General features: G+C 37.4%; 1 protein-coding gene across 1 annotated transcript in view; it reads left to right on the top strand.

Annotated features, from left to right (window-relative positions):
- The first annotated feature begins 7834 nt into the window (after window positions 1-7834).
- Window positions 7835-24118, top strand: part of Cngb3 (cyclic nucleotide gated channel subunit beta 3) — a 129925-nt gene continuing 113641 nt past the window's right edge. Inside the window, exons 1-3 of the mRNA XM_050165855.1 lie at window positions 7835-7945; window positions 8565-8646; window positions 21886-22012. Coding sequence (XP_050021812.1) covers window positions 7835-7945; window positions 8565-8646; window positions 21886-22012 — 320 coding nt within the window. The remainder of the gene's footprint in view (window positions 7946-8564; window positions 8647-21885; window positions 22013-24118) is intronic.

Raw genomic sequence — 24118 nt, 5'->3', positions numbered from 1 at the left:
TGGGGCTGGAGAGATGGCTCAGTGGTTAAGAGCATTGCCTGCTCTTCCAAAGGTCCTGAGTTCAATTCCCGGCAACCACATGGTGGCTCACAACCATCTGTAATGAGGTCTGGTGCCCTCTTCTGGCCTGCAGACATACACACAGACAGAATATTGTATACATAATAAATAAATAAATATTTTAAAAAAAAGAGTTATTCTGGGTTTGTTAATGTACATTCTTTCAGGTCTAAAACTTCGGCGTGGGTACATATGAATTATGTTTACAAAATTGGTATGAGAATTTACATTAATCTTTATTTAGTTTGTTGATTTTTTTCCTCTTAAGACTTTAGTTTTCCTTCCTGGTTTTTAAGGCTTTGTTTTTGAAAATTCATAGATGTATTACCATATATACCTTCCCATTTCCTCCCTACAACTTTCCTAATGCCTCCCAATATGCCCACTAAATTCAGTTAGTGTTCCCCACATATGCATATATGTTGAGCATGGAAAACCCATCATGGGCCATGTTTTTAAAAATGAATACTGATGTAATATATACCTACAGTTTGGTTTCAAATATTTAAGAATAAAATTAATTATAATTAGTGTATACTAATAAGTAGAGCACAACTCCAACTAAAACACAAAGCATTATTCAAATAGAATAATATCACCATAAAACATACTTTATTGTCTTGTACTATAGTGTTCATTACTTTATGGTAAATATTAATATATTTCAAAATATATTTTCCAAAGTTCTGATGAATACATGAGTAGATTAAACATTAGAGATATTTTTTAAAAAAAATCCAGATATTGTACACAATGAAATAAGTGAGCTCTTTGATATTAAAGAACAATGTACAGCATTTCTGCTACAGAAGAAAATGCCACCATTGCTCACATGGGCTCTGCATAAGCCCCATCTTCCAAGTGTGTTTCCACCTCTTTTAACACACAGGCTGTGATCTCAACTTGACATGCACTACTTAGGGCTTGTCTGGCCAACCCTGAGTTATTACAACAGAAGAACAGTTTCCAAGTATTTAGATGTGGTGGCAAAAAAAAAACGAAAGTGAAGAAGAGACAAAAAGTACAATTTTTACAGAGGGTAAATCAAAGAAACAAGCTATTTCTTTATATAATAAACAGAAGGGGAAAATCGAATGGGTAAGAGGACTGTCAACAACATAGAGATGGAGAAGAAGCTTCTGGATTGGTGGTTTTTAAAAATGGTAAATTTGCTTTGTAGGGGGTTGGTCATGAAGTGATTAGGAGAGCTCGGCAGACTGTAGATCCATGAAACCTAGAATGAGGTAAATTCTGGCTTCTCAATAAAGAACTAGTACTCATTCTTAGTGATATCTCAAATTGATGCACATTGTAAACATCCTTCAGTTCTGAGAATCCTAATCTAACAAAGATGTTTTACATCTGGTAAATTTGAATGCTGAGAAATAATCCACTCACGCTAGGTCAAACATTAACAAATATATGAGCGTTTATCATTAAAAATCACTAAACTCATAAACTAGCAACTATTTCAATAGTAGTTGGATTCATATTTTATTGGGATAAATAATACGCTAATTGAGCCCAGAAATTCCTAAAACATTAGAGCAGCTTATTCATAAATTTAGAACATAGAAAACAAAAGGCGCCATTAAAATCAGCTTAACTGGGAAGCTAATTGTAGATACGCAATCTTCTTTGGGAATTGAACTTTTAATCTCCTTGCATAACTGTAGATCATGATGTTCAATTAACTAAAATGTTTTTAGTTAGCTTACTGGATGAAAACAAAAAGGCAATGATAGTTTCTACTTGGTAGTAAATACTAAAACAGGCTAATCATCAACTTTATTAAACAATGAACATCCTTATTCATGGAACAAATCCATCACAACATGATTACTGTTCATAATATACTGACATATGGATTTTTTTCTAAACATTTATTTTATTAGTCACAGCCTAAACCAATATAGTATTCATTAGTCACAGATGCCACTAGCTATTAATTTCCTGAAGGAATTTTTATCTTTAATATCTGTTATACTTGCTGATCATACTTTTTAATTATAAATTTAAAACTTCAAATATTATAATAAAAAACAGAAAGCATTTCTAGTTGCGAAGTACTAGATTTAAAATCATGTTAGTGTTCTAAATTCCCCATGTCTACTGAATTGTTTCACATGTAGTCACATCTATCTGTAGGTTACTGAAGAAAAAAATCTAATATGCTAAATTTATTATTACACAAAAATCACCATGACAAACACTTTAAAAAGAGTTATACATATTTTATGATGTATGTATATGTTTCTTTGACTATCAGTTTCTATAACTCCACTTGATGGATTTAAGTTTCATTAAATATTCGATGCCATCAAGTCAAGAAAAATCTTAATGTAGTAAGAAGTTTTATTTGAGAACTTACTTTTTCATCTAAAATTAGCAGTTACTAACCCCATAAAACAAAAAGAACCTAAAATAAGTGTCTTTGGTCCCCTTTGGAAAGTGATCTGATTTGTAATTATATATAATATAAGCAAAGTTGTGTGGTGTGTGTGTGTGTGTTTCTTACTTGTTACTGAGCTGCAATTTAACAAATCTGTGCTGTGGGTATATTTTGCTGGCCTCAGAAATTGCTTCTTACAATGATACCTCAATTGACTGGATGCTATTTCTGTCTGAAGCATTCTGTCCCAACTGCTAGGAGAATTCCCTATCTTCAAAACCAATCATAAACAAGATCTCCTCAGCAAAGCTCCCTTCTCTGTTTAATAATACACTCACACAAAGACAGACCAGGTTACTGTTCATATAGGCTGATACAACAGTGCTCACATGCCTCTACTGTGAACGTTGTGATGACAGTCCCCCTCTCTCTTTCTGTCTTGGTCAATATTGTTTAACAAATTGAAAAATATTTATTAAGTACTCAATTTATACAAAATAATATATCCAATTACCATATATACTACCATGTATACTCTTCCCTAAACTTGGATCACACATGAAGTTGAAATAGAATTGAATGCTGTTTTCCTCTGAATACTTATTACTGAAAAAAAGCACTCACAATTTAATCACTTCCTTTCCTGCCTTACTAAGAGTATGTCCTCAGTACAGTGAATTTTCATGACTCAATGTTCAGAATTATTATTAGTTTATTTGCTTTTCCTAAAAATAGATACCATTCCAATAAACAGACTTGTTTATTTCTCGTCAGTCATTTGGGGGGTTATGGACTGTTAACTGGTTATTTCCTTTATACTCGGTGGTTATTCTTCTCTTTTGAAAGTATAGCTAGGATATTTGAATTTTACTGAGAGGAATCTCAGAGAATTGCTTAAATCTTCCGAAAAGTCATAAATCCAAACACAACTTCAGTTGTTTTAGTGACATTTAAGATACTGTATTTACTGAAGCATTCAGCTTTATTTAGCGCTTGTGTTCTTATTGCATTTCTTTGAAGGAACACAGCTTTGGTGGTTTAATTTTCTTTTTATTACCAGTCATTCCAGGTAAGGCAGTCTTCTGCTTGATTTGGGAGATGTAGAAGAAATTGTAGACCAGCCTACCCAAAATGCAGTCGCCCTGCCCAAACCAGCCCACATGAGCCTATGTGGCAGGTACTTCCTCCCTGAGCCACCCTAAGGCCTGCCAACCGGTATTGCAGTGACAGTCCCTCTGGGCCACCCCTTGGGGTAAGAGACTACAAGAGCTAGGTGGGAAGCTGAAGTAGACTCATTGAGGATGTGGGGTTGGCCTTTGTATCCTCCTGCCAAGGCCCAAGGGGGGTGGTCATCAGGAAAGCTGTATTGTCTGCTCCTCATTGGTTCTCGTCATCTGGTCTCCTGATACCACCAGTCACCACTTGCAGAGACTGACTCTAGGCTGGCTGAAGGGAAAGTTAGCAGTGCGCATGCTCATATTAACTAGCCCCAGAAGATTTCCCCTTGGGTTACAGAACCGGTTGAAACCAGTCAACTGTCTTCCTCCTACAGAAGATGGGCTAAAAGAAGCTTAATTAAATAGTGGCCTGTCTTACAAGTGATGTCGTAGACACCAGAGATGGTAAGCAAAGGACACATAGTGATATAATGGGAAAGTATAAATCAGGTGGTAAGGAAGTGCTACGTTTACTGTAACCAGTAATTTAGTATCAGCCAAGCTTGACCATCGTGACGTTTTAGTTGAATTAAGTTTTCTTTACATTAAAAATAGGCAGGAGTTTCTTGCTTCTTCAAAATGAAAGAAAAGAGATTAATAGAATGGTGACTTTTATATTGGTGGTATTAACATACTTAAGTACCACTTATATGAGATTATCTGGACCAGTACTGGAGGATCCACCACACGGTTTTTACTTACTAGGAGTCTTGTTTGAAAAATGTTATCTTTCCTTTAAGGACTCATCAGTGATAGGATTTCAGATGTTTCCACTGGGAGCTAATTTGCCTCTTGTAGTTCTCAAGTTACTTTTGTCTCCTTGCCAGTGGTAGGTTGAGGCTTTCTGCTTTTCTGTCAGAGATGAGAACAAAACATTTTCTGGAAGCATTAAACTTTAAGTCTTTCATTTACTGTATCATATAACCTTATTGTATAATAAGCATTTGAGTTCCTGCTGTTTCAGGTGCTCAGGTGGAGATATACAGTTGGTCATACATGAAACTTGCTCTGCGTGCATTGGAAAGCAGAAACTGGACCACAGCAATTGCTCAGTTTCAAAGACATCTCTCTGGTTCCTCTGTTCTTCATTGGCTATGGAAAATTCCTTTATTCTTACTCCACAGTTGAAAGATGATCTGGATCAGTGTCCATCATTCATTCAAGAAATATTCTGAGAGTATCCACTTTATCCCAAAGACATAGCTAAACACAAAGAGCTAAAAGAGGCCAAAGCATCACCAGAGGAAGTGAGCAGAATGATAGCAAAAAGAGGACCCAGAAGTGGTTTTAAAATGAGAATTGATAACTATATCTATGTGTGACACAAGGTGTGATAGTACAGCAAAAGAGAGACTGCCTACCCATTTGCCCAGGGTAAAGGAGAGGAGAGGAAAGAGAGACTGCCTACCCATTTGCCCAGGGTAAAGGAGAGGAGAGGAAAGAGAGACTGTCTATCCATTCTCCCAGGCTAAAGGAGAGGAGAAGAAAGAGAGCTGAAAGAAGAAAACAGCCAGCTACAGTAGGATAAACAAGAGAAACAACAGAAATAGAAAATAGCCATATGAGCCAAGCAAGGCATTGTAAGGGTTACTGTTACACCTGTGACAAATAACTGACCAAAACATGTGAAAAGAGTAAGATTACCATGGCTCAAGGTTTTCAGTTCATTGTGGGGGTGGGGAATAGCCTTATCTGTAGTAGTAAGAGTGAGATGTAGTTGAGCATATCCCAACAACAGCCCAGGAAGCACAAAGTTAGTAGCCTTCAAAGGTCTGTCCCAGCACCTACCTCTACATGCTGGACACCACCTTCTAGAAATGGTCTCCCCCAATAGTGCCACCAGATGGGAAACAAGTGCTCAAAACATGAGCCTATGGGTGAAATTTCACTTTTAAACCACAACAGGTATAAACAGAAGAAAAAGAGTAATTCATAATAATTTATTATGGCAGGTGTTGAGAGCAAAAAGCAGAGGCCACAGATGAAACTAGAGAGTTAGGCAACAGGCAATGATAGCTGGCCAGAGTCTCTTGGCAAGAAATGTGGACGCTGTAATTTAGAATTGAAGAGTTGCCAAGCTGATGGAATTAGACAAATGGTCAGATTTATATTGAGGGACAACTGCTTATACTCACATTGACTTCCAATCCTTCCAAACCCTTGTCCTTCCCCTTGTCTTCACCTTGCTCATTGGAAAGATCCTCCGAAGGTAGGGAGGGCACAAAATTTAAACTTAAAAGAAAACTTAAATATCTTGTTGCTGGGAAAAGGCTTACCTTGATTCACATACACAGTCCCAATGATCAAAATCTATGCCCCTCATCTCAGACCTCATCAGAAAACTTTTTGTGCTTGTGTATGCAGAAGACAAGAGTTTACACAGAAATTCACCATTGGTCAAAATCCAAAGAGTAAATGAAGGGATCTATGTACCTAGGAGAGCTCCCCTCTGGACCCCAATATAGACACAGACCATAACCAAGCACCAATTTTCAAGCACAAGCCAAATTCAAAGATACCCTTTATTAAGCGAGGCAGAGACAAGGTAGCTGAATATGTCTTGGGCAGAAACAGCAGTAAATACTAATGTTAAGAGGAAAGAAGAATGGTGGTCTATGTTAGAATGAGCTAGGATAGATTGGCAAATTCAGATTGGTATTTTAACTAGATTAGTCAAAAAATATTTTTTTATTGCTGAAATTTGATGTCCTTTTATAGTTGAACCTCAGTAATCAATCTCAGGAATGAGTAGGTAGCCAAATAAGGGAATAGATCTTGGTGGTTAGCTTTTTAAAATGTAATCTAATGGTTTAGCAAGGAGGAGAAAGGTAAAAGGCAAAACTTATTGGCACCATGTTTGGTATGAATAGGCCTGCTAGAGCCTTTCTGAATTCATGGAGTGCTCAATCATAAATGAAATATCTATAATCCCCTCTTTGCTGGGTTTAGTTAACACTGCCTGAACGAGTTCTGCACAAGATCAAGCCAGTCTACAGTTCAGCGTGGCGAGGATGGACTCATGAGTCACCCAACCCTAGTTTAGAAGCTATTGGCAGTTGTTAGCTTCTGGGAAAGAGAAAGCCTGCTTTCTTTAATGATGTAAGTCACTTGTAGGCTGCCCGCTCCCCAGTGGATGACCCCACATTCATGAATATGTGGTTATCAGAAATTGGAATCTGTGGACTCTACAAACAAAGATGTTTCAGCCCATAAAGTGCCCACTATACAAGAATAAGAACCTTAGTTTAGACTCACCGACACACGCAAGAAATACCTAGACACATTAGCACTCACCTGCCCTAAAATCTCAGTGTGTGGGAGGTGGAGACAAAATGGCTCCTGTGGCTTGCTTGCTGTCAGTAAAGCTGAATCTATGAATTCCAGGTTCAGTGAGAGACCATGACTCTGACTGCAGGCCACACACACACACCAGTGATAACTACAAAAAAACTTGCACAATTGTACAACTTTATAACCTGATATACCAAAGAAAGCACTTGATAGCACAGAACATCAAAAAATAAAAAAACTTGGGTTCTGGACAGAGAAAGAAGTTTCTCTATCAATTCTTGATCATACACTTCTGACTCCCAAAAGGCTTGAGAACTGGATCGTCACACACACAAAGACTAGATTACACTGGCTTTTCAACCCACTAAATGAACAGACTAAAGAAAGCTTAATAGTAAAGTCATGTTTCATGACTAGAAATGGGCACTTTGGCAAAGTAAATTATATGCTTTAAATTAGAACCTTCATGCATGTTTCATTTGTTAGTCATTCACATATATTCCCTTGTTAAAATCAGGTACAGATAGGAAGGTGAACAATTAGAAATGAAGAAAACAGTCAATGGGCAGTGTGATCATATTTAAACAATTCAAATCCACTTGTTTAATCCTCTCAACTTAAATTATTCACAGGGGCATTTTGATTCTCCAAAGTTCATAAACAGAGCTCAAATTACCCAAGCAGAAGTAATTTACTGCTTTTAAGCCAAAGCCCTGCCTAGCTTGTGAGTCGCCTGTAGGAATTAACCAGAACAAAATCCTGATTAAACAACTAATTGGCTTGTCTACTAATGGAAAGGAAAACAAAGTACATCTCTCCACTTCAAGATACAGGGTCATAAAATCAGAGGTCTTTCAGAACTGCCACAGAGAAGATGTTTAAATCACTGACAATAAAATTCAACAAAGTGAAGCCTATGGAAGGGAGGATGGAGAAGGATCACGGCCCTCACCTGAGTAGTCAGTCTTGGCCATCCACAGCACAGGTATGTTCTTTATGTTCCTAAGTCAGCCTTGAGTCTCATCCTTTGTTTACTAGTGGCAGCTAATAAATGCTGCCATGTGAAGATTGCCCAACAGTTTTACATGGTAACTCAAGGTTGAGTACTGTTTAAGCCATGTTCTTATTAATTTACATATTCTGTGTATACATATTTAGTGAGAGGATAATGGTGTTTGGGAGTTATATTTGAACTTGGAAGACTAGAAAAACATATTCAGACAAATTCAAAACCATGAAGAGAACAAAGTTAGTGATGATGGGATGAAACTGCTACCTTCTCCCATTGTTTAAAATTTTACCACTAAAAACATGGGAAAACCCTAGGGTAATGTGAAGACCAAACCTGGGAGGACTATGAGCCAGGGAAACTTTGACAAAAAATGTCTTGTTAATTGTGGGAAAAAAAGATTGTCAAAGCTGATTCAATAGTAATTTTTTTCAGTAGCAAGGCCAAGAATATCTATTTGGGGCAAAAATAATGATTTGTAGGAAATCACAGATAGATGTTCAGTCTTAATAATTACATAACTGAATGAGAACAGTGACATTTCACATTCAACTTTATTTTAGAGTAACTACAATATCTATTTTGTTTCTCAAAGGGAGAGAACAAAAGTGAAAAAGAATCTCTAAGGACCAGAAGGACATCAGTCACATGTGAAAAGTCACACATCAAAGAACAAGGTCAGAATGGTACCTGGGGGGGGGGGGGGAATAAAATATGTCTTTGTTTAAAATGTATTATTTAATCAAATATTTGTCCTTGGCCAAGCAAATTATTTGATGTTATAGACAGTTTGAAGAACTGAATTATTTGTAAAAATATTACATTTTCATCCAGTTACTTATTCATTCATTTGGTACATTTTCTAGATACTGTGTCTTGGGAAGAGGCATACACATGCACCCATGCATTTGTGTGTGTGTGTGTGTGTGTGTGTGTGTGTGTGTGTGTGTGTGTGTGATATTGAGAGAGACAGAGTTGCATGTGCTTGATGGAGTGCACTTGACTGTGAAGTACATGTAAAAGTCAGAGGTTACCATCAAGTGTCTTCCTCAGCTGGTCTCCATCTTATATTTTGAGACAGGGTCCCTCACAGGACCTGTAACTCACCACTTTTAGCTATACTTGCTGAACCACAGGTCCTAGGGATGAATCTATTATCCCCCAATTGGTGATTACAGATTTAAACATGCAGCTTTTATATAGGTGCTGGAGTGCAGAACTCAGGTCCACAAGCTTCCAGAGCCAGCACTTTACCCACCCAGTCATATTCCCAGCCCCTCACTGGATATTTCTTATTACCTACCATGTGCTACGTACCACTCCATGGCCTTGAAGTACAGGTACGGTGTTCTACAACAATAGCTAAATCTTTGTTCATAAAGAAGTTATGTTACAGAGAAAATCAAACAGATCATGAGAAGTACATCATGAGCAGTAGAATTTCAGGCAGTGTTGTTATTAAGACAGTAAAGCGGATGTGGCAGCACGTGTTTCAAGCTTCATCGCCCCTCTCCTCTGTACTCGCTCATCTGGAAAGCCTGTCTTCCCAAGGCTGCACACTCCGTTCTACATGGATAACTCCAAAACCGTATCAGGACAATTACTTTGTGAAACTCAATCCAGGATTTTCCAATTAGCACTGCATATACATATGTGTGTGTGTGTTGCAAAAATATTGTGATTAAAACAATTTCTCTACTTACTCTCTATCTTCTTCCAATAAGCTCCTTCTCTTCACTGTCTTTGCTACTATCAATTCTTAAAAGTCTCCCCTCACCTCAAAACCTCACTCATGTTTTATTTCTCTACCATAAGCTCCATAAGGTCTGTACCTCATCTGCCTTAGTGATACTGCAGAAGCTGACTGACTTCCTTACACTCTCAGGCACATCATCCTGAGCCAGGCCTTTGTGGGAAAGTCATATCTACACTGCACTCAGGCATTAAGTGGTATCTATTTAGGAATCTGCTTCACTCAGTTTCTCTCTTTTTCTCAAGCATGAGTTCTATGGTTGTGTTGTTTTCCTGTAACTACCACTTTGGCCCCTCACCTCAGCTCAAGAACTGTGAGTGTCTTGATACTGCCTTCAGGACAAACAAATACCTTCCCCTGGCTTTCCAGCACCCAGTGCATTCTAGTCTTAGTTTCTGTTGCCAGCATATCTCTCTTGCTTCTCCCTTTATGAAATCTTCATTAGAACTAAGAAAAAGCAATAGAAGGGAATCATTAGAGCAGAATACAGTATTGCTTAATAAAGTGAGGAACATTCAGTTTCTATTTCCCTAAACTTCCTATCTCTAAGAAAGAAAAAATAAGAAATACTTGAAAATCACAGGGAGGTCTGCAAATAAAGAAAAGATTTGCAGGCTAAGTGCACAGCTGGGTAGTACAGGACTTGGGTAACTTGCTAAATATCCTGGATTCAATCCTTAGCCATGAGGGAGAGAAGTTAATTTAAATAAAAAAGAAAAAAGTAAAGTCATAAGTGAATAAATTCCGATCAATGAATACTGCTGCTTTTGGAAGCATTCCTCTGAACATGGCCCCATTCTCATTGGTTATGAACTCTGAAAGAACGTATGTGGAAAAAAAGTAACTGACCTGAGCAGATAGATATGCAGGAGACATGAATAATGGAAAGGAAATAAGATGCTCCCAGTCAAAAGAACAACATAGTAAAGATACCGGATTTCTCTGCTGCATCAGTCTTAGATTTTTATGTTTTTGCTTTCTTCTCTACTTTCATCATGGATTTTTTCAAAAGTAAGGAGAAAATCTCTCAAGGCTCCTGAACATACTTATTTACTCACTTATTTTTCCAAGGACATCTCTTGGTTTTGTTGTGCCCAAGTTGAGACCCCAGAGAGACCACCGGAAGGAAGAAACACTACAAATGTACAGGAGCCAAAGGAAGCCAGGAATATAAAGCCTAAACTAGATAATTAGCAAGATAATTCAAACTATGCCTATTTTATGATGAGTTGTTTGAGGATATAGATGTATATAACTAGGGCTGTTCACACACACACACATATTTAGTAATACAAACTAAGAATCACAACTTTAGGATAATACGATTATACTTAACCTCATTATATGTATATTTATAAGGAGAAATCTTTCATAGCTAGTAATAAAAACTCTTTGGTGGCGTTTCATTAACACAGAAGCTATTTAACTAAGGAACACTATTACTCTTAACTATGCAAACTTAGCATAGCTTTGAATTTTTCTATTAGGACTAAGTTATATTTAAGGTTTTTTATTTTTAAAAATAAAAATTATTAGTGTTTAAAGATAGCATGTGATATGGTGTTAATTTTTTCATTCAAAACACACAGGTGCAATGTTACAAAATCTGCAGGTGTTGATTTCTGATTTTAGAATTCTTATCTTCTGCAGAGTGTGGTTAAGTTTATATTTACCACGGAAATTAAGAATGTAACACATTTGGAATCAAATAAATATAGCTTACTAATGTCATCTTGAGTACAAATATCTATTTTAGGCTTCTATCTCACTTATATTAAATACTTTTTTTAAAAATACAACAACCCATAAAATATGTACATGACTTATATATAATCATTTGTAATCATTATTATTTATATATTATATATGCTTTCATGGAACTTTATTGTGTGGAAATAGATCAAAATCTGATATAAATGGGTATGATGTGGTAGGCTGGGTAATGGCTACTCAAAGATGATATCATTGTAATATCCTAAATCTATTAATCTAATTTTATGCATTGAATTTTGCTTCTTGGGTTGTTAAAATTTTGAGATGGGATGATTACATTTGATAATCTGATGTTCTCAGTAGGACCAAGGGTTCACTGTGAGAGGACAATGAGAAGGACAAAAATAATATGAGACACGAAAAGCACAATTGGATGGATAGATTCTGGAAGTGGAGAAAAGGACTACAAAGGAACAGAGGTGGCTTCTAGGTTAGGGAAAAAGGAAGGGAGCCTTTCCTGGAGTCCCCTGCTCCAAACAATCTGTCCTTTCAAAATCGCCTGGCTTGCAGAGCTTAAGGGTTCTTTCAAGCCTTTGAATCTGTGGTAGTTGTTACCACATCCATAGAATTCTCATGCATACATCTTAAACACTCCAGTTTGGATAGCAAAAGAAAGAAATCAAAAGGCAAACTTCAATTGTGTTACAGCCAATCATGAAAAGTAAGGGAAGTATGCTTCTTTGGTCTCAATCTACTGTTTATTCTTTGAAAACCTGATATCCTGCCTTGACTTGGTTCATTATATTTGCAAGTTTCCCCCGAGTTTCCTAATAGAGATAGTCATCTTTTTTTTAATTCCATCTTCCTTCCAGTTTGTGTTCTCTTCAATGTTTCTCTCTCATTATTGATTTCAGTCTTCAAATCCTAAATTAACTTAGTCATTTCATTCAGCCACATATTTTTCCTGTCTTGGAAATAACTCAGGCATTTATTGTCAGCCTCTTGAAGTTCAATGAAGGGTTTGTTCATGTTTCCTTTAAATTACTTAGATAAAAATTATTGTTGTTCTCATGATTTGGCCTAGGCTATCTTTCTTTGGTTGTGTGTCTGGCATGAAAGTCTGTCATACCTTAGGTTAAACCAGTATAGGAGCTGTATGACTGGAGCTAGAGCAGATAAATCTGGTGGGTTAGCTGTTAAATTTGACCGGACAAAGATGGCCCCCAAACCACAGGTGCAGAGCAAGGCCTGTGGGTGTAGAGCTGGCAGTGGATAGAGAGGAAGACAGAAGAAGGGAGATTCTCACCAGTCACAGGTGGCTCATATGTGAGCTGAGGGATCTGAAGTTAGGCCTGTAGATGTAGAGATGGCCATGGGAAGAGGGGGACCATAGGAGACGGGATAGGAGAGGGAATTGCAACTTCCTTTAAAAAATGGTTCAAAAACAAAGAGGGTTCACAGCCAGGTCTTGATAAGGTCTGTGGATGTGCAACGGGCAGTTGGCAGTGGAGGAAGATGTTGGGTGGTTTTTTTTTTTTACTCTTTTTAATTTTACTTTTTATTGAAAATAAAGTTATTTTTATACAATATATTCTGACTATGGTTCCCCCCTCTCTTCTATTCCCAAATCCTCCTCTCTACCCTTCAAACCCCATGCCAATAGGCAAATAATAAAAAATAAATAACAAGACTAAAACAAAATAAGCACACAAACAAAAAGAAAAATTAAAAACAAAGAACAAGCAACACGTGCATACACACACACACACACATAAATTGAGACTGTGAAATATAATATACAAACAAAAGGCCAATAAGGGGGAAGGTCCCAATAAAGCCAATGTTAATTTTTTTAATGCTCAAATGTTTATTTTCTTTCTTTCTTTCTTTCTTTCTTTCTTTCTTTCTTTCTTTCTTTTTTTGTCACTGAAAGAAAACTGAGGTCTTATCCCAGTTGGTACAAAAGAGTGAGCTCCAAACAAGACATGGCAGGTGCCCAGTGTTGTTCATGCCAGGGAAAACTGAGTCTGGCAGTGTTTCTTTCCTTCCTCCTAATACTAGTAAAGCTAATAATGCTTCCCCCGACTGTTTCTTTGTTTTGTTTTTCTCTGAAACACATTTTATTTTAATTTTGTTTTGCTCTTCCCCTTAATTAAGAATAGTTGTTGCTGTTGTTGTCTCATATTACGTAACCTGATTATGTTCCTCTTCTTAAATGCTTCCCAGTTTTTCACCAGCCAACCCCCCCCCCATCCTGATCCACTCCTTTTCTGTCTCTCAGGAACCAAACAGGCTTGCAAGGCTAATAATAAGATAAAATAAAACTGAGAGGAGTAGAGGGAAGCAAAGCCTGAATCTGAATATATTATGTGAGAAATTAGTCTATTTTCAATAAAAGGGGAAAATGCTTTAAAAAAGAAAGAAATCTTCATTCTTGGCAGTAATAATCAACACGTATGATTTAATTTCCCCTGTGGGTAATATGAAAATGAACAGACTGTACTAAAATTCACTACTGTGAAAAGCTTCTCTGTGGAAGACCAACCAGTTTTCCTGGAACTCAGGAAAAACATTTTGGTTAATTTTAGAAGTATGTCCACCTCTACTGTCAATTATATTTATCAATGAAATCATAATATGTGAGTGTATTTTAATTATGAGTTTTTTATTCAAACTATTCCAGCATTTCTCTGCTTTATCCAAGCAAAATCCAGTCTTAGATAGTAAACAATTCCATTTACAGAACTTAAGTATGCTTTCAGCTACATTGATAAACTAATTGAAAAACAATTAACTTGGCATGTGAGATTTCTGAAAACATTTAGCAAAAAGTAAATATAAGTAATCCTTCTGGTTTTTAATGACACGGAGGAACCCAGTGTCGGTAGATCCTCATAAGAAATGTGTGAATAACTGGAACTGAGGAGACACACAGTGAGCAGAGAGGCAGCACCAGGAGCCAAGTGCATCTTTGCCCCTCACTCACGTGAACTTAGCCTCATTTCTAGGGGGTAGATTCCTCTTACTATTCATTCTGTGCGTCTTTCATTTCCATGTACTTATCTTCAAGTCCAAATTATAGTATGAGTCTGCTCAGTTTGGGACAACACAGAGCCCTTCACACTGTCACAGGTATCACCGTATGCATCACCAGTGAGCATTTCCACATCAGATGCAAAAGGAGCTGCTTCACCAAAGAGGACACTCAAACAAGGAGAAATTATGCTTAGGAAGCACACCGTTAGAAATATCCAATAGAAGCTCCCTCACGCTAAGTTATGAAATGACTGCCTCTACTAATCTCATAAATTAAGACAGTCTAATTAACAAAGAGATGATGGGTTTTGTCTTTTATTATTTTTTATATATCACATGATTTAAATATACTTGCAATTCAATTGAATTGCTTTTTGCATTTTTTCTGCTAAGGAATGCAGCTGACTCATAAGAAATTACATTATGTTTACATGAGTATGGGATAGTATTAAGTAAATGGAAGCTCATGTAAAATCCACACGTAAAACTGCTGAGCAGACCTGAAAAAGTTAATATAAACTTTTTTTTAAAGGCAGTTATCCAGTCTGACTGGTGGAACACTTTGTGTTTATATTGAATTTTTCTCAAATGGAGTCTTTATCTAATCCTCACAGAAATCCCCAAGACAAAAATATTTCTCATTTTATGGATGAAGAAACAGCTACAGAAAAAAAAAATAACTTGCCCAGCATCAGTCAGAGAATTTGTGATGTAAGGATTAGAGTGCTTTATTCAATACCTGGTACTAGCAACTCACAATATTCCTTAATATCTGCCCATAAAATGTGCTTCAAGATGAATTAATTTCAAGGAAAAGGCCCTTAAAACCAAGTGTAACATTGAGACAGGATCTTACAATCTTTACATCACAGCATCACATTAAATAGAGTCACGTTCTTTATGCTTGATGTGTTGGTTTTTACACTTGAGACAATATAGTCCATGGTTTAAAAAAAAACTTAAAAATCCCTTCAAGGCTTTATATCACTTTAGGATTCATCAGGATGTAAGTACTCGGCCCCACATTACTTTCTATAGCCTGGTGTCTAACTTCCTCCTGAATGCCTCCAGCTGAGGAGGAATACTGACTCCCAAAGCAATATGCTATGCTCTCAGAATAGGTACTAGAGTGCTGTGAAATTCCATAGAAAGATCCATATTTTAACTCCTTAAGAACTGAATCTGTATTTTTCTCTTTGTAAAAAAACTAAATGAATTTGCAATGACTCTTAGATCATTCATATGTAAGAGGGATTCACAGTCCATATTGGGGGGCACATGTGTGTACTGAACTCATGTGTGTGTGTGTATGTGTGTATGTGTGTGTGTTTGAAGTTGTGGTCACTGGTCCAGCCCCACAGTACTCTGGGTCTGTGAGTACAGACACAAACTTCATGCCTAACTCTCAGCTAAATGCTGGAGATCTCTGCTTAGGTCCTTACACTTGGGCCCCAGGCACTTTACCCACTAAGTTACCTCAGATTTTAACTAAGTTGCTTTAAACATTCCTTAAGATGGCTGATTTCCAGAATTCTTACTGAAAACCCCTTGGGTTTTCAAGATTACCTCCTCTAGATTTTGTATTTTGCTTGTACATTTATGAATATCAGACCTGGCTCTTTTCTCTTCTTGAGAACAATATTTTAGAATAAAGTACCATGTTGTCATGATTGTCATCTTCTTTCCTCTCATGTGACAAGTTGTAGCTACATAACATAATTTTAAGCATAGTCAAAGTGAGAAATTATTCTAAGAATGTGATACGGTTGAGCATCTTCAACGAATTTAATACATAGTGAGTAAAACAGTCATGGGTGCCATGAGATTATGCCACTTCTTAAAACAATATTTATTTAAAATTAAGTATGCAATTTCTAAAACTATATTTATCATTATAGTAATTCCAAATTTCCAAAATAAATATGCATGTAATAAAAATTTCAAAACTGCAGCAAAAATAAGCATGACATCAGCCAACACTACCTGCTATCAAGCTTCATGGAGTCTAAGGGTTTTGTGGCTGTGGAAAAAAAGTCAGCAGAGCCTTCAGTAGTTCTGAAACAGCAACAACAAAGAAAGTCTTTTGGGAAGATGCTTTTAAAAAGTGAACTCATGAAACTGGAAAGAAAAAATGGCAGAACAGAATCACACAAGAGAGAATGAAGAATCTGTACCTGCATCTCTGCCAGCAGGTAGGATGACAGGAAGTTATCAGATCCTGAAATGGATGCTGAGAACAAAACTTAAGTCTTCTGCAAGAGCAGCAAGCACTCTTAACTTCTAAAGAATCTCTCCAGACCCTATTTTAGTTTCTCAATGAAAGATTTGTCTTTGAAACAGAATCCACAATGTACTTGGTATCCTACAATTCAACCAAGAAAAACCATCCCTTATAATAAACCTTCCAACAATGAAAGCATTTTAAATTTTCTGTTTTCATATGCATCCAAAGAAAAACAAACAGTTGAGTACTTTTCTCACTGAAATCTTATTCCAAAATAGATTTTCCCTTGGATCCTTTCTCTTCTAACGTTTAGTTAGCGCTACTGAAAAAAATGCAGAAAGTTAATGTGTTTCACATCATCTATTTCCTGACTTGAAAAGACAGCAGATGTTTCACATCTGCTCAGATCTCCATGATGCATTGCTGCATCAGGCCCAGGCAAACTGGAAGTATATTACACAAGCATAGGGTGACATGCTGCCAGTCTAGAGACAGGTGTGTGGAAGGTAAACTCAATAGCACTGATTTTTAAGCATTCGGTAAAGGCAACCATGGCATATCAATTTGATTCTGCATTTCAGTATATACTATGGACATACACCCTGGGTCAGATTTTGAACAATTGCACTGATGAGATCTGGCAATAGTAATGTCATGTCCCATAACAGGAAGACTTACCCTATCCATATGACCCTGTTGTCCACGTGTGAAGCTGAGGACCAGCTCACTGTGTAGCTGACAAACTTCCCCTAGATTTGAGAGCAAGATTTGGCTTATATTTTATATTTCTCTTTTATGAGGATAAGAAAACTCTGACCATCTGTTGCCACATGGAACTCACTGTGTGGATGAAAAGACACCCTCACTGAACCACAGTTGATGAGTATCCTTTTGTGTTAATCCTCTTGTGTTATTTTATTTAAGTTGTTCTACTTTGAATTCAAGAACAGGCAATACTGGCTTCTCATCTTCATTAACAAACCATTAAGTACTTGTTTCATAATTATTGTTATATCCACAAGTTGAAATGTGTTTTAATTAATTCCTAAGTCTCTTAGAATTTTTATAGAATCTGTGTCTCTTTAGAAGGGTGTGGTAAGGGCCCTAGAAGATATACCAAGGTGCTAAGATCTGCTTGGTAGTAATTCAAAATGTGCTGCTGAATAAGATCTTAGTGAAAGAAAAGACCACAGTGAAGATGTGCATGTGCTATAAATGTACGTGGTACAGTAGATAGATATATGGCTGTGCAATCATGAGTTAGTAGCGACAGAGATGATCTCATGGTTAAGAATGTTTACTACTCTTTCAAAGGGTGTAAGTTCAACTCTCAAAACATATGTCAGACTCGTAACCACCTATAACTCTAGCTCTGAGAGATCCAAAGTCCTCTTCTATCTCCATAGGAACCTTCACACTTGTGGCGTAGTCTCACAAAGACACACATACATACACATAATAAAAATAAACCCTTAATTAGAAAAGAAGTAGTAACAGTCACATTGTTTTCTGCCTGGTCTAAATATTCACAACTTTTTAAAGTCATATTTCACAGTCTATTTTAAACACATTTCTCTTTCAAAAGAGGTGTTCCCACAACCACAAAGATATGAGAACTCAGTGATCTATAACCACTATTTCATTCAGACAAGCATGAGAAGCACATGATGTCTAGGTCTTCTCTCTCTCTCTCTCTCTCTCTCTCTCTCTCTCTCTCTCTCTCTGTATATGCGTGTGTTTGTGTGTGCCCGGTCTCCAGGTTTCTGGTCCATAAATGTACTAGACATCCACAGATGGAGGCTAAGAACTCCACTTTGAAAGATACAGTAATTGTCTCAGTGTGTATGGATATGAGAAAAGATAGTCTGCACATTTTAGACAACAAGAGTAATACAGCCTGATGTTGGAGATATGAGGAAAAAGTAATTCTTTTTGTTGTATAAAGAAAAATGGTAAAACCAAAGGTGCCTTGACACAAACAAATAGGGAGCACAGATCCTTCTCCTGCGTTTTATCAAACACCATTCCTTCCCACGGAAAGTGTTCTTTCACTCTGAAAGCTATTGGCTATTGATGGACTAATTAACATTCCGTACCTAAGTACCAGGGCAGAGAACATGCTGCACTGCACTTTGGGGGGAAGAATTCAAACACACTTCAGTGTTTCTTCTAGAAGATAGTTCTAACACAGACCTTAATGTTGTAATTACACTAGTGCTCCTCAGCACTCAAAATAGTGTAAACACTTGGGAGAGTCCATTTAAACATAATGAGAATATATTTAGTAGTGTGCTTTCTATCTTGTAAAAAAAAAAGTACTATAAATCCAGGATAAAAGTAGTCCCCTGGGAAAGTGAGGAGTTCAAGCTTTCTTAGTCACAAACTTTTTAGAAACAATAAGCAGTGACTCATTTTTTATTCCTGAATAAAATATTTCTGAGGGCTTATTGCACTGAAAGATTTTAAGGAATCTTTGAAAATTTTATGTTAAAGGTTTTATATAATGAAAACTTTTACAGTGTGACCATTCCTGACTTATTAATTTTATACCTCTAAATGTCTAATTTTAGGTTGCTTTATGCTTTTTTGTTTTACCTTTTATTGAAAATAGGTCCTTTCCTGCTCTACTATATCCTGATTACAGTTTCTTCTACCTCTACTCCTCCCAGTTCTTCCCCACATCTACTCCCAACATGATCTATTCCCAAGAGCAGGTCCTAAGAGATTAAAAAAATCACAACATAAAATATGATTAAGATAAAACAAAAGCTGTCACATCAAAGTTGGACAAGGCAAACCAGCAAAAGGAAAAAAAATCCCAGGATACGGTGTGAGAATTAGAGACCCACACATTCACACACTCAGGAATCCCATAAAAATGCTAACTGAAAGCTGTAATATATACAAAGAGGACCTGGTAATGACGTGTGTTTACTGCTTCAGTTTCTGTGAGTGGGTGGGAGCTTTGTTCGTGATGATTAGAGGTCCATGTTTTCTTGGTGTCATTTATCCCCTCTGGGTCTTGTACTTTGCCTCATCTTCCAAAAGATTACCTGAGCTCTGAGGGGAGGAGAATCTGATGGAGACAACCCATTCAGAGCTGTGTATTCCAAGATCTCTCCCTCTCCCTCTCCCTCTCCCTCTCCCTCTCCCTCTCCCTCTCCCTCTCCCTCTCCCTCTCCCTCTCCCTCTCCCTCTCCCTCTCCCTCTCCCTCTCCCTCTTCCTCCCTTTCCCTCTCCCTCTCCCTCTGCCTCTCCCCATCTCCCCCCTTCTCTCTTGTCTGGCTATGGGTGTTTGTATTTGTTGCCATCTGTTGCAGAAGGAAACTTCTCTGATGATGACTGAATAAGGTACTAATCAATTAGTATAGCAGACTATCATTTATCACTACTTTTTAAGAGCAGTAGTATTTGGTTTTACCTTAGATCTATTGGCTCTGGTTCTTGGTCACCCAAACAGTGTTGAGTATGGATTCTATCTCATGTAGTGGGCCTTAAGTCAAATCAGATGTTGGTTGGTTACTCCTATAATCTTTCTTGCCACCATTACCCTAGTATAACCTCCAGGGATGATGCCTCTGTAGACCAAAGGGTCTGTGCCTAGACTGGTGTTTACATTTCCCTTTTGGTAGCCTGCAGAGTGCCTTCCTGTACCAAAGACTTTATGATATAGGGGTAAAGGTTCTATTCAAGGACCAGCTCTGTCTCTACATGTTCAATGGCTTTTGTGGGTGTTGTATTCAGCAATGGAGCCATGTTATCGGTTTGTGGAGAGCAACCTATTGTCTTGACAACAGTATGGGTTTGTTTTGGATTTCCAAAGGACAACTTTGGTCAAGAACTCAGTTGGATATAACCCAGTCCTGGTGCTAGACGCTTTGTTTGGTGACAAGAGATGACCAGCTGGGACTCCATTTCCCCCATTATTTGTACAGTTCATTTGGATCACTTTCCTAATTTTAGTAAGATTCTACTGCACTGGGTTTCCCTAAACCACTCAAATGCCCCTCAGTTATAACTGTCCCCCACAATACTTCCCTGTTGTAGGAAAATCTTTTAGTATACTATGGAGATGTATCTTTGCCAAGGCACCTTCTGATTGGTTTAATAAAAAGCTGAATGGACAATACCTAGGCAGAGAGAATAGGTGGGATTCTTTGGGGAAAGAAGGACTCTTGGGTGAATTTAGGCACACAGGAGATGCCAGAAAGGCTTGGAAGGAAGCATATATACATTAGGGAGGAAAGGTAATGAACCATGTGGCAGAATGTAGACTAATAAAAACAGGTTGATTTAAGTTATAAGAGCTAGTTGGTAACAAATCTAAGCTGAAGACCAAGATTTCATAATTAATAATAGATCTCTAAATCATTGTTTGGGAGCTGGCAGGTCAAAAAACGTCTGCTAGCAAGTTCCTCAGCCCTATCTTCCTTCCCCCTTGCCACCTGATTCACTGCAGGACAATAACATTGATGACTGGGTCTTGTTTACAATTTCCCAAATATAGCACATTTGCTTAAAATAAATTAGACACTGTGGATAATGAATAGCTACTCAAATGTGTTTTTATTATTTTTACCTTTTATAATTTATTTTAATATTCAACTATTTACTTTTTTAAATCTTTGAAATCCCTATAATTCAAGTATTTACCAATTAGTTGGACATTCTTTGATAAAATAGTTTTGAAAAACTATTTCTGAATTTAAATTAGAGCTATTATATACCAGTTGATGTTATTTCTATAGAAAGAAATCCAAAACTACAGATAACCAATCAAATTTAGAAATTTAATTTCATAAAAATTAGAGTGTGAATTCTAAACTAATGCCAAGGACATAAAATGTCTGCCCTTTTCACTTTAATGAATTTATCATGTGTTAATTTTAGTCATGAATCATGAGTGCTTTAACAGAACCAACAGTGCCTTTTGGGTTTTGAGAGCTCATTTTCTACTCTTACGATTACAAGGCCACATATCATTTGAAACTTTTATCATGTAATGAACAAAATTTTCATTGTACTTTTCATTGGCCTGACATAGTATCTTCAGGCTAGCCCTCCTGTGAGAAGAGTCCTCCTGAAATTTTTTCTGGAAGAGAATCCACATCACTGTGGATTATGTTGCCATATAAAACTGTGTCAAGAGTGGTGTGTGTTCTTCTATTAAATGCAATTTCTTTACCATAGGCAACATCACTGAGGAACATTCCCTCACAGATTTTACCACAAATCCTGATTCTGAGTGTCCAGCAGAACCGACTGGAGCAATGTCGGAGATGGAACAAACCAGGACTAGGAAAGAAAGGCCAGAAAGGTAAGAACCTCATGAAGCACCTAGCACGGATTGGAGATGTTGTTCAGACAGCCAAGAAAAGGCTGGGTTTCTATTCCCTGTTTCTGTTAAGTCAAAGGTTAAGCGAACTACACCAGAATCTTTGCCTGAAAACTGGATAAGAAATGAACAGTTAACTCCATCCAGGAGTTCATCTTGCCTTGCTGACCATCCATGACTCCTAACCCATGCTTAGGCATCATTTGGCTGTATCCAAAACTCCACCCACACAAGCACTGCAGCCACATGTGTGGCTCATTTTACCATCGTGGAAACAGCCGGCATATTGATTAGACATGTAGGTTTTAAAAAATATTTCCCAAGTGCATGAAGAAATCACTATTTTGATTCTGTAAACATTTTAGTATTCCAGAAGACTGATTATGATTTTCTTTGCTAGAGAAAGAACAACATGACAACCAAAGACAATTATGAAATGGGTGATCTGTCTGACAATGAAGGAATAGTTTTATAAATACTGTGTATAAAATGACTTGTAATATCACAAAGAGATGCAAGTTTACATGTGAATCTATGAGTTCACACACACGAGGGGGAATTCAAAGAAAACAAGCTAGGGGAGCTGTCTTTTTGCTACTTGGCATGGTGTTATGTGCCTGCTGAGTCAATTTGAATTGCTTAGCTATAGTTAAGGTAATTGCAATGGGTGTATGGAATATTAAAAATGTAAACTTCTTTTGTAACAAGCAAGAAGAATTGTCATTTAAAAGGCAGTTAAAATAATCTATCCTCCCAACCCATCTCATTCCACTCATTACTTTTCTTCTGTGTTCGTTGTCCCTGGACTTTGTTAAACCATCTACTTGGAAATCTTTATGATTATCTAGGAGCCAGGGTCCTGCTGACTAAACAGTGTACGTTAGAGAACACATTGTCAATGAACACAAACTTGACTATACGTGAAGATAAACACGAGTATTTTCTCATACACAAAACAATATTTGACAATAAGTAAAATCTAAATAACATTTATGCAGGGAAAAGATGCTAAATTCTGAGTTAAGAGATAGATTTAACAACAGAATATACAGGTGTTTATATTAGTTATATAATTGTTGATGTTTACAGGAGACTTTTCATTGCTATTAGTGGGTCTCTATTATCTTCACCCGGCAGAAAAGCAACCAGGGCACAAAAAGGTTAATTAGTTTCCTATAGTAACAGGGTCAGCTCAGATAAAATTACATTGCAGAAGTCTGAATTCCTGAGTAGTACTTTTTCTTCCTTCCCAACAACACAATCTTCTTTAATCAGCAGCTTAACCTCTGAACTAACTTTCCTTTTTAGCATTTATTTTGACATATTTAAGCTTCTGCAATAAGCTGTGGTAACAGCTTCTCAGATGGCTGAAGTGGAATCCACTATTTCCTCTGCTTGTACAACTGTCTCCTGCTCTGTTAACCCTAACAAATCCCTCAGGTATCAACACATCCTTGCTTCTTTGGAAGGCTTTCCCTGACCTTCATAATTAGGTCATACTCACCTCTATATCTAGGCTGGGTTCCAACAAGCCAGTACAAGCAGCAGGGACAAATCCTGGTCTCACTGCCAGTGGCCCCACAGTTGCTCCAGCCATACAACTGTCACCCACATTCAACGGGCCTAGTTTGGTCCTCTGCTGGCTCCTTTCCTGTCAGGCTGTAGTTGGTGAGCTCCCATTAGCTCAGGTGAGCTGTTTCAGTGGGTGTCCCCATCATGGTCTTGACCTCTTTGCTTGTGTTCTCACTTCTCCCTCTCTTCAACTGGACTTTGGGAGCTCAGCCCAGTGATCCACTGTGGGTCTTAGCTGGGGTCATTTTTTGTAGATTCCTGGGAATTTCTCTAGTGCCAAGTTTCATGCTAGGCCCACAATGGCTCCTTCAATCAAGCTATCTCTTTTCTTGCTTTCCATCGCTGGCCTTCCCCCCATCTCGAGTATCAAGTTCTCCTCCCCTTCCCCTTCTTCTCTCCTCCTCCCCTTCCTCCCTCCCTTATCCCTTTTTTCTCAATTTTCTCAAAAGATCTTGTCTGTTTCCTCTTCCCAGGGAGATCTATCTATGTTTCTCTTAGGGTTCACCTTGTTACTTA

This window comes from Alexandromys fortis, unplaced genomic scaffold (assembly GCF_014885135.2).
Source record: "Alexandromys fortis isolate MF-2015 unplaced genomic scaffold, M_Fortis_MF-2015_v1.1 scaffold_18, whole genome shotgun sequence".
Taxonomy (NCBI): domain Eukaryota; kingdom Metazoa; phylum Chordata; class Mammalia; order Rodentia; family Cricetidae; genus Alexandromys; species Alexandromys fortis.
This window is presented reverse-complemented; position numbering and strand designations above follow the sequence as displayed.